Genomic DNA, 11,729 nt, shown 5'->3' on the forward strand with positions numbered 1-11,729 from the left:
TAAAGAGTTTTCTAATTTAGTTTCTAAGGCTAACTTATAAATTCAATATAAATTTGTGTAGTTGACAAAAAATTATGAAACTAATTTTGTTAGGTTCCTAAAATCATGATCTATCTGCTAGTATATTTTGTTCATATAGTTTCATAGTATTTTCAGGAGTGATCTAATTAATTTAAGATGCTTAATATTGTTAAGATATAAACTTGAAGGAATTTTTGTGATAAATTGGTAATAGTGTTGGCTCTAAAATTTTCACAGTAAATTCCTAACATTATTAGGTGCTCACTGTAATTTTTGTAGCTCCATAATAATTAGTTTGCTAAGATAGCTAATGAGCTCTAGTTCAAATGTATATATATTAAATCAAGGAAATGCCGAAACACCTTTGGATTGTAGAACTAAAACACTTGCCGGGGAACAACACCTTACTCGACAATGTGGATACATAGCCTAGTGCGTTAGCCGTTTAAGCTAGCTCGTTAGCTTGAGCAGTGTAATCGTATTTCTAAGAGTTTTGGTTGTCGTTGATTATTTACGTCTCTACGTTGCATCCACAAATATCATAATAGGAACAATGATGGATCATGGAGATGATCGGAGTAGCAGAAAAGATGGTGCCTTGATGATCATGTCACCACGATGGAATGCTAACTTTTGGTTATATCTTACCTAGGCAAGCCCCGATGCATAACCCCTATTATTCTATACTTTAGTTTATGCTTGTGCATTAAGTTTAAAGGAGTTGAATGAAATCCACTTGCATATATATATATTCTTATCCTATGAGTCTTACTAGTATGACAGGATCATGTAGATTGCTATGTTATAGGATTCTGATAGAAGTTGAGTGATTACCTATCACTCGTGAGAGATAGGAAAAGATATTATTGTTATAATTATCATCACATGGAATATGAATGGATAATAATTGGGGACTGGGAGGAACTGTACTTTGGATTTGAATTTGGATTGGGTTGGGCAATCGAGCGAGGCTCTGGTTGCACTCATTCCGCCTGTGTTGATTAAGGACCGTCTATTGCTATGGATGGTAGTCAAGTCACAGACTTATTATCCTGAGCACATACTTGCTTATGGGAGCGGAAAGACTTGTTACTCTCTATCATGGGTTCCGACTCTTTCCGGACCAACTTTTAGGGGTGGATATTAGGTGGAGGTCTAAGCACCATACTAAGACCGGATCTCAGGTGTTGGAGGCTTAGAGTCCAAGTTTGAACGGGGACCTAGATCCCTTGACAGGAGTGAAACAGGTTGATCTTATTTGTGCTCGGGGTATAAGCGAGGCATGTGTTTCGGGGTACCCAGCTGGGATACATTGATTCATGAATCGCTATTTCTATGAGACGGTATGACTTGGCTATGGTCTAGCATCATAGTAAGAACTGAAATATGAAAGATGGTAAAATGGTTCTGATTGCTTACCACCTGCTTGAAAGTAGCATAGGTGCTTACATAGAATGGTTAGTTAATAAACTAATGATGACTGTTAATAAAATCGAATATAAGGATGCACGTTTAGTAATGCTTCCTATAGATGTAATAACCCACAAGCCAGATAGCCTTGCATATCCTTGTAGTCTTTTCTTTTTCTTCTGTCGGGTAAGTCTCACTGAGTACAATCGAGTACTCATGGTTTTATTCCGCCTATTGTAGGTGACCAGAGGATACATAGAGCTAACTCTTTTGTATAGAAATTTCCTAGTGGGCTCAGAGAGGATTTCTTTCATGCTACGACCGTAGTGTTTATTTATAACCCTTACTAAAAGTTTTTAGAAGAAAAGTTTTATGATCTGTCATCATATTTGGTTTATAAATGTTCCCTATGTTAATGATTCATCATTAATCTTTATTTCTGTTGTAACTCTGATCATATGTTGTTCTCCGCTGTAAGATAAAAATATGAACCTAAAATGTATAAACTCTTTTACATGTAAAACTGTCTTAATTCTGCTATTGCATTCAACTTGTTTAAGTACTCTAATGTTGTAATAAAGTGATGTAAGAAATGGTTAAGAATGTTGTAAGCTTTATTCTCTCATCTATGATCCTAACGGAATAATGTGGATTTTTTTAGTTCTCTCTTAGGGTGTGCTCGACGGAATGACATAATTTAGTGCACTCTCTTAGGTACTTATTGTCTAATGGAAGACAAGTACTTTTGGGAGGGCATTAGATTAGGCGGTTTTGCCACAAGTTTCTTCTATCTTAGTCATGGTGGTTTGTTATTCTTGCATATGTTCCCTTTACGATCGTATGCAGGAATAGGTTACGTTTATCAAACGTGAAACTTTGTAATGGCTTAAACCTGATACTTTCTGTAATTTTGTTGCTTTGGTAATGAAATTTGGTTTTTACCGTTGTGGAAAAAAAATCTTAATTCCACCATGGTTTATAAGCTGGTCAAATTACTCATGTATATCACTGTGCTTAAACAAATACTCCCTCCGTCGTAAAGAAAACTACATGTCTTATTTTTTGAGAAATCTAACTTTTAAGTCTGACTAGATTTATAGACTACATAATCAACATTTGTATCTTTTAATGTATTAATATTTATTATATATTTTTTCACTATTAGTATAATAATATTTATTACACATCGTAATATTAACATATTCTTGTATATATTTGATTAAATTAAAAAAATGACTCTTCGAAAAGCAAGACGTGCATTGATTTTGACACGGAGTGAGTTTAAGTAACACTTGTACGATCCTAGTGTTGATTTGAAATTCTCATTTGGTCAATATGATGCTGAAGCTTTAGCTTTTGTTGTCGGTGGGTCATTGTTGTAATCTTTCTATTCTAAATTACAAGACACTTTGACTTCTCGAGAAAAGATGGGGTGGACGATGGGTCGATCGAAGTGCCGATGCGTCCCTATGCTGGATGGCCGACGCATGGCTGAGGAAATGAATCAACGTGAGTCACAGGAGTGTGGCTCCTCCCCCTGCATGTCTCGGCCCCGTGCATGTCTTAGACTCATCTCCAGTCAACATGCTGTTAGATTGATCTCTAATCCAAACTAGACCCAATGGCCCAGTTGGGCATTTGATTCGCGCCATGATCGGGGACGCCCAGCCCACCATGGCTGGAGGGCCCCTGTCACACCGCGCTATAAAAAAAGGTGGGGGCCAATGGCTCTTATCACGAGGTTCGCCTGAGCCGAGCTCCCCACCAACACCAAAACCCTAACCCGATCTAGAGAGGAGCATAGCCAGTGACAGAAAGCCACTAGCCACGTTGCCCGCTCCATCAACGTCAACATCTTCACCACCCTCTTCACCGACCGTTGCTGCCCGTGCATAGACTACATCGATGAACATGATGGCATCCTCTGAACCCTCCCCCTCTGCAGTGTCAAGTTCAACACCTTCTCCCTTCCCTCTCTGTCTCTCTCTAGTTCTACATGTATTAGGATATACTGCGTCTTTTATCCCGAATAGAATCACTCTACCGGCTAGATCTATGATCCTAGTGATCCTATAGCTTCAACAATGGTATCAGAGCTGGTCCACTAGGTGTAGATCTCGGCAGAGGTGTTAGAAAAGAGAGAAAGGTCAGATCCGGTTCAGATCTAAGAAGACAAAGGGTTCGGTTGAACCTCAACCCTATCTGGGTAAAAGAAAGAAGAGCAGGAGGGCTCAGCACACGAAGCTAAATCCTAAAATCCAAAGAGTCCCTCTAGGGAAGAGGAACAATGCCCATCCTAAAAACCTAACCCTAATTTTTGACACTATCCCCAAATCGGATTAATCCCAGAAGAAAGAAGGGGAAAGGGAGAAGAGGAAGAGCCGTTTTAGCTTACCTCGCTGCTGCGTAGTGCTGCAGCCTCGCCGGTGCGCGAGGAGAAGAAAGGGCTAAGCCGGGGAGCTGCTCGCCAGGCTCGGCCAAGGGGGCGCCATGGCTAGGTCGCTCGACGGCACAGCGCTCACCCGTAGGGGAGCGCGCACGCCGGCGAGGGGGCCGGCGACGGCGCCATGGCTGTCCGCTCCACTGCTTCGCTCACTACGACTGAGAGAGTGAGAGAGAGAAGAGAGAGGCATGAATGAGGGTTAGGGTTCGGGAGGAGGTCGGTGGTCGACAATTTTGTTCACCTGATCTCACCGCTCGATCGCCTGATTAAATCCAATAGCGCTGGATGCACAGGCCACATCGCGGCCCAGGTGGGCGAGCGCGCCGCGACGCTTTGTCGACCTAGGGCCACGTTGCGGCCTAGTTGGCAGCGCGCAAGCGCGGAGGCAATGGGCTGAGAGAGGCACATTGAGCCCGCATTTTTTTCTTTTTCCTAGGAAATTGAAAATGCAAATTGACTCAAAAGAAAAAATAGAAAAATGTATTTTTTCCCTGTGGATAAAAATTCAAGAAAATGAGTTTATTTTTCCACAGCGTATTTTAAAGTTGTTATTTTTATTATTAAATTCGAACCAACGGGAGAATTTATTTTTGAAAAATGGATATGTTTTTAGCTTATTATAATATTGTTGTTATTCTAACCAACATTGATTAATATCAATATTATGATGAGTTTTGTCATGTATTAATTCTATTTCTGCCCAACTGTGATGTAGAATTAGTGTAGAGGATAATTATATGTTTTAATTTTAACCAACGTTGGAACTAAGGCATGCAATTGTTATTACTATGTTTATGTTCTCACTCTATATGAATTATATTTTTAGGCGGATACAACTTGATAGGCTGTATCAAAGAGATCCCCACTCTCAAAGGTGATAACTACATGGAGTGGAAGAAAAAGATTGACCTAGCCTTTATCTTGGCTGAGGTGGACTGGGTAGTCACCTCACCATGTCCCACTGAGCATGTGGCACTGGTGAGGGAGACAAACGAGGCTGATGCCGCTTGGGCAACTAGAGAGAGGAATTTTGCATCCTAAAGAATATCCTATGACCTTGAGCATAGGAAGTGGGTCACTGTCAACAAGAAATATATGGTTGTGATAAAAAATATGATTGAGCCTGCAATTATGGGCTCAATCCCAGAGTGTGACACCGTCACCGAGTACCTCAAAAGAATAAAGAGTTAGTTCACTGGCTCTTCAAAGACATATGCTACCTAGCTAATAAAGCAGCCGGTGATAGAGAGGTACTCAGATAATGGTGGCATAAGAGAGCACATACTAAGTATGAGCAATTTGGCATCCAAGCTAAAACCAATGGATCTGGCTCTCAAGGAAGAGTTCCTTATCCATCTGATTTTTGCTTCCTTGCCAAAAGAGTTTGACACTTTTATTGTCAACTACAACATACAACCCGAGAAATGGGACATGGATAGGCTCATGACTATGTGTGTGCAAGAGGAGGAGAGAATGAAAGCTGCCAATGGTGGCACTATCAATTATGTGAAAGACATAAGAAAAAGAATAATAATGCTAACTCCTCCTCAAACCCAAAGGGAAAGGGTCCCATGCTGCATCAGCCTCAGCAAAATAAGTTCACAGTAGAGAAAGACCAGTGTCTCTATTGCAAGAAGACAGGACATTATAAGAAAGATTATCCCGATTACTTAAAGATGATCATGGCAAAGAAGGTGACAACATTATTATGTTCATAAATGAATCCCTGTATGTATAGTATTCAAAATCTACTTGGTGGATTGACTCAGGTATAACTGTTCATGTTGATAATTCTTTATAGGGATTTTGTTCAACGAGGACTATGCAAAGAAGCGAAAGACACGTTAAAGGTGCAAATGGAGTCCGAGCAGATGTTGAAGCTGTTGGCGATCTTTATCTAGAGCTTGCTGATGGCTTCACTCTTTTACTTAGAGATGTACTTTATGTTCCCTCTTTATAGAGAAACTTGATTAGTGTTTCATGCTTGGACAATGATGGATATGATTGTCATTTTAGAAATGACAAATGTAAGATAACATTTAATAATGCTTGTGTTGGTCTTGCTATCTTACAAAATGAGCTTTATTTGTTATCACTATGTGATAATGTGAATGTTGTATGTGATGATGGGAACATTGCGTGCGACAATGAGAATATATCCTCATCTGCGGATGTAAACAGAAAACAAAAGAGAGCTCACAATGCGTTGTCGAAATTATGACACTGTCGTTTAGGCTATATTTCGAGGGGGAGAATAGAAAGACTTGTTAAGAATAATATTCTTTCTCCATTAGAGCTCTCAGATTTAGAATAATGCAGAGAATGCATAAAAGGAAAGTATATAAAGAAAATTAAGAAAGATGCCAAACGAAGCACAAGAATTTTACAGATTATTCACACAGACATCTGTGGTCCGTTTCCTATAAAAAGTGTGGATGGTTATGATTTATTCATAACATTCACAAATAATTACTCCTGTTATGGCTACATTTATCTAATCAAAGAAAGAACATAAGCATTGGATAAATTTAAGATATTTAAGGCAGAAGTTGAAAATCAACACAATTTAAAGATTAAGATAGTCAGGTCCAACCGTGGGGGGAGTACTATGGTAGGCATATCCCATATGGCCAAGTTCTTGGACATTTTGCAAGGTTATTACAGGAGAATGGTATAGTAGCCTAGTATTCTACACCGGGTGAACCTCAGCAGAATGGAGTAGCTGAAAGACGCAATCGTATCCTGATGGATATAGTGCGCAGTATGATAAGTTACTCCACCTTACCGTTGAACCTATGGATGGAGGCATTAAAAACCGCCATTCATATTCTTAATAGAGTACCAAGTAAGTCGGTACCCAAAACACCGTATGAGTTGTGGACAGTAAAAGTACCCTTACTAAACCACTTACGTGTGTGGGAGAGTCCTGCTGAGACTAAAGTATTTAACCCAAACATTGGGAAGATAGATCCCAAAACAGTGAGTTATTATTTTATTGGCTACCCAGAAAAGTCAAAAGGTTTTTGTTTTTACTGTCTAGACAGACATACAAAGTTTGTGAAAACAAGACGCACTGTCTTCCTAGAGGATAAAATGATGAGGAGGAGCATGGTAGCTCAAGAAATTGACCTTGAAGAGAAGCGGGTGTATGCACCCACTCCGATGATTCATGAGCCATTTTTCTCACTACCTGCTATCGCTGCACCGACAGTGTAAGACACTGTGGTGCTAACACCTGTTGTTATTCTGCCTATGGCAACAATGAATGCCAATGAGGAACCTGTTCTTCAGGATCCTATAAATCCTATTGCCACACATGAGGGGGAGCAACAACAGCCTCAAATAGAAGATGTGCCAAATGTGGAGGCCCCTAGAAGGTCTCAAAGAGTTAGAAGCTCAGCTATTCCTGTTGACTATGAAGTATACAATACTGAGGAATTTCAAATGGAGGATGATCCCACCTCATTTGAAGAAGCCATGAGAAGTGATCATTCATCAAAGTGGCTTGAGGACATGGAAGATGAAATGAAATCTATGAATGCTAATAACGTTTGGGACTTGGAAATAATTCCTAAAGAAGCCAAAACAGTAGGCTGCAAATGGGTCTACAAAATAAAACTTGACTCTTAAGGGAATATAGAGAGATATAAAGCGCGACTTGTGGCAAAAGGCTTTACACAAAGACAAGGGATTGATTACAATGAGACCTTTTCTCCAGTCTCATATAAGGATTCCTTCATAATCATAATGGCATTAGTGGCACATTACGATTTAGAATTACATCAGATGGATATAAACATGACATTTCTCAACAGAGACTTGGAGAAAAATATTTACATGGCACAACCGAAAGGTTTTATCATGGAAGGAAAAGAATGAATGTGATGCCACCTAAAGAAATCTATTTATGGATTAAAACAAGCTTCAAGACAGTGATACTTGAAGTTTGATTAGACAATAAGAAATTTTGAGTTTAAAGAGAATGTTGAGGACAATTGTGTTTATGCAAAGTTTAAAAATAGGAAGTTTATCTTTCTTTGTCCTGTATGTGGATGATATCTTACTTGCTAGTAGTGATGTCAGTCTACTACTAGAGATAAAGAAGTTTTTGTTCTCAAAATTTGATATGAAAGATCTTGGTGAAGCTTCGTTCGTTCTACGGATCGAGATTCACCGAGATAGAAGTAAAGGGGTATTAGGACTGTCACAAAAGGCATACATAAAAAAATCTTAAAGAAATTCAGTATGCACAAATATAGTCCCTCACCTGCTCCTATAGTCAAGGGCGACAGATATGGGGATTTTCAATGCCACAGGAACCAATATGAGATCGATCAAATGAAAGCGGTTCCATATGCTTCAGCTGTCGGAAGCTTGCAATATGCTCAAGTATATACGCGTCCTAACTTGGCATTTGTTACCGGGTTACTTGGCAGATTCTAGAGCAATCCTGAAACAGAACACTAGAAATTAGTAAAGAAAGTCTTGCGTTATTTGGAATGAACGAAAGGCCTCATGATGACATATAGAAGATCTGATTCACTCTATATAGTGGGATATTCAGATTCTAATTATGCGGGAGATGATAGAAAACCCACGTCTGGATATGTATTTACTCTCGCAGGGGAAGCTATTTCATGGAAAAGCTCAAAGCAAACCGTCACTACATTGTCCACAATGTATGCCGAGTTTATAGCGTGTTATGAGGCAACAGGGTAGATGAACTGGCTAAAGAAGTTTATACCCGGTTTGAAAGTGGTCGACGACATCTATAGACCACTTAAGTTATACTGCGATAATAATCCGGCAGTACAGTATGCTCATAACAGTAAGTCAAGTGGTGCTGCCAAACACATTGACATAAAGTATTATACTGTGAAAGATAAAGTCCAGGATCATATCATAAGTTTTGAGCACATAAGTACTGAAAAGATGCTCGTGGATCCGTTTATAAAAGGCTTACCACCCAACGTGTTTAAAGAACATATAACCGGCATGGGTTTAAGGGAAAGCCTATAATTCCTGAACAAAAAATGTCTAAAGATAAGTATCTATTTCAGAATAGAGTGGTGTGTTGTAGCTGTTAAATCTATCGGCAATGGACCGTGACGATGAGATATGCTCTATGCGCTAATCTGTAATGGAATGAACAAAAGTAAATGATATGAAAATAAAATATGGAAGGAGATCAAGGGGGAGATTGTTAGATTGATCTCTAATCCTAACTGAACCCAACGGTCCAGTTGTGCCTTTGATTCGCGCCTTGATCGGGGGCGCCTAGCCCACCATGGCTGGAGGGCCTCTGTCACACTGCGCTGTAAAAAAGAGGTGGAGGTCGGTGGCTCTTATCACGAGGTTCGCCTGAGTCGAGCTCTCCACCGACACCAAAACCCTAACCCGATCTAGAGAGGGGCGTAGCCAGTGACGGGAAGCCACCAGCCGTGCCGCCCGCTCCATCGACGTCGACGTATTCACCGTCCTCTTCACCGACCGTCGTTGTCCGTGCGCAGACTACATCGACGAACGTGATGACGTCCTCTGAACCCCCCTCTGCAGTGTCAGGTTCAACACCTTCTCCCTTCACTCTCTGTCTCTCTCTAGTTCTACATGTATTAGTATGTACTGCGTCTTTTATCCCGAATAGAATCACTCTATCGGATAGATCTATTATCCTATTGATCCTATAGCTTCAACACATGCATGTCTCGCTCCTCCCTGCAGCTGCTGTCAGATGGGGCGCACGCATGTTCCTCCATTTTTTCTAACTTTTCTAGGTACAATATTTTTTATATATCTAGATATAATGTATTCTAAGTGTATAAGCAAAAGTTATATGTCCTGTTCGTTTGGCTTATAAGTCGTATTTTTTCAGCTAATAAACAATATTTTTCTCTCACAACAAATCAACCAACAGTACTTTGAGTCATGACTTATTAGCCAAGCGAACAGGACAATAATAGAAAAGCCACAATGTTTTATAATTTAGGATAAATGAAGTAGGTTTTATTTTTTTATTATTTAAAGTAAAAAACTTAGTTTCTTTGAACAAGGTTGGACTTGGTTTTAAGCCTGTGACAAGAAAGGAAAAGCCGCCCGGCCTCGTTTGCATCTTGAGAGATCTCCCATGATACTCCAAACAGATGATGACAGAGCGGCAAATGGTCGTCCCAAAGACGCATCGGCATAGCACACTCCTCCGCGTCCGCGTCTCCCTCCCTCGAATCGCTGTCGCTGTCGCTGTCGCCGCAGGAACATCGGAGTTGATTCCATCGACGACCGTCGATGGACACGAGGCAACGCCGCCGCCTCCCCCGCAATAACAAAGCGCCCGCGCCTCAGCTCCCACCCATTCTTCCTCTCTCTTGCACTCATCGCTCGTGGAGTAGCAGGCAGGCCTAGCTGATTCGTCTTGCTCGTTCCGCTGATCCCTTCTTGCAGCCATGGCTGCTCCCGTCAGCGCCGTCGCCGCAGGATCGGCCACCGTCACTTACTCCCCGGCGCTCCGGGTCCAGGTCTGCATCGTCTTTCTTGGGTCGTTCTCGCTGCGTTCCTGGCGTTTTTATCCTTTCCTTTAGTTACTACTGGTGCAAAGCTTGGATCTTTGATTTCGAGATGCCGGAGCTCTGCTTTCCTGTCACTGTAGGGAATGGATGCAGTGTCGTTTCGGGTATCGGCATCTTTCAATTTCCCCAGGCAAAGAGCAAGCTTTCAATCAATTCGGGCGCGGCGGATTCCAAAGTGCTTTCAGGTACGTACTCCTATCAGTAGCAAGCGCCTTTGTGTTGTTCCATCCATTGAACCGTGCAAATTTCACTTCACTGGGAAGCTATTTAGATGGTTTATTATCTTATAATATGCATTCAATGGTCCTGGACTTCTCCACCATGCTTAAAATGTGCCTTGAACATTGTGAAATGCTGATAATGTTCTTCCTAGACCTATTTCTTGCTGCATCACCCCCCCCCCTCGTTCATTCCAATGAACACTGTGCATTCAATATGCTGTTTTGCTTACGTGGGTGTTTGTGTATTCCAGCCAAACAACATAGCCACTTTATATGTTCTGAACATTCTGAATGGTTTATTGGAACGAAATGCATTTTCTACTCCCTTCTTTGCTGTGGATCATGACGATCCATAACAATTGATTTTAAATTCTTGAATAGGCTAAACAAGAAACTGTTGACAAGGTTTGTGAAATAGTGAAGAATCAGCTAGCTCTACCCGAAGACACCACTGTAATAGGAGAGACAAAGTTTGTAGACATTGGAGCTGATTCACTCGACACGGTAACTCCTGGCAAGTCAATGCGATTTTCTAACATCATATATAAGTGGAACTATGAAGCTTGTTGGTATATTCATTTCTGAATTTGGTGTAGGTTGAAATTGTGATGGGACTTGAGGAGGCATTCCAAATCAGCGTGGACGAATCGAGTGCTCAAGAGATCCAGACGGTGGAGGACGCTGCTGCTCTCATCGACAAGCTTATTGCGGAGAAGGATGCTTAAGATGACGCCAGTGTTTGTATGATTAGTTTTGCAGGCACCGAGCTCACGTGCACTGCTGTCAGGATGGTTTCTCAAGGCCTATATATAGTTCATTGCAATTATATTTAGTCAGAATTACCAAGTTTTCTCTTATGTATGCCTTTTGGGGTTATAATAAATAAAACAGGGAAATCATCCTATTTCCCTGTCGCTGAGAGATGGAAGTTGTGAGAGACGGTATCCCATTCATGTAGCTGAACACAGGTATTGGAACTTGTTGTGAAGAATTTCAAGTTTATACAATTTCATTTCAAATCCAGGGAGTTTGTGAGTTTTGTCTGAAATGTTCTCGATGTATCTTTTGCCT

The 11,729-nt window shown here is 40.8% G+C and overlaps 1 protein-coding gene across 1 annotated transcript; it reads left to right on the top strand.

The window, feature by feature from the left end:
* The first annotated feature begins 10,014 nt into the window (after positions 1 to 10,014).
* Positions 10,015 to 11,693, top strand: LOC136517910 (acyl carrier protein 3, chloroplastic-like). The gene is made up of 4 exons (XM_066511563.1): positions 10,015 to 10,386; positions 10,518 to 10,622; positions 11,040 to 11,162; positions 11,255 to 11,693. Exons 1-4 carry the CDS (start codon positions 10,315 to 10,317, stop codon positions 11,381 to 11,383), a joined length of 429 nt encoding a protein of 142 aa, XP_066367660.1. The 5' UTR covers positions 10,015 to 10,314; the 3' UTR covers positions 11,384 to 11,693.
* The last annotated feature ends 36 nt before the right edge of the window (positions 11,694 to 11,729 follow it).

Source organism: Miscanthus floridulus, chromosome 17, assembly GCF_019320115.1.
Source record: "Miscanthus floridulus cultivar M001 chromosome 17, ASM1932011v1, whole genome shotgun sequence".
In the NCBI taxonomy this organism is placed as follows: Eukaryota; Viridiplantae; Streptophyta; class Magnoliopsida; order Poales; family Poaceae; genus Miscanthus; species Miscanthus floridulus.

Coding starts and splice junctions, on each gene's coding strand:
- LOC136517910 (XM_066511563.1), top strand. CDS start 10,315: ATGGCTGCTCCCGTCAGCGCCGTCGCCGCAGGATCGGCCACCGTCACT. Junction 10,623..11,039: donor GGATTCCAAAGTGCTTTCAG/GTACGTACTCCT, acceptor ATTCTTGAATAG/GCTAAACAAGAAACTGTTGA. Junction 11,163..11,254: donor GAGCTGATTCACTCGACACG/GTAACTCCTGGC, acceptor AATTTGGTGTAG/GTTGAAATTGTGATGGGACT.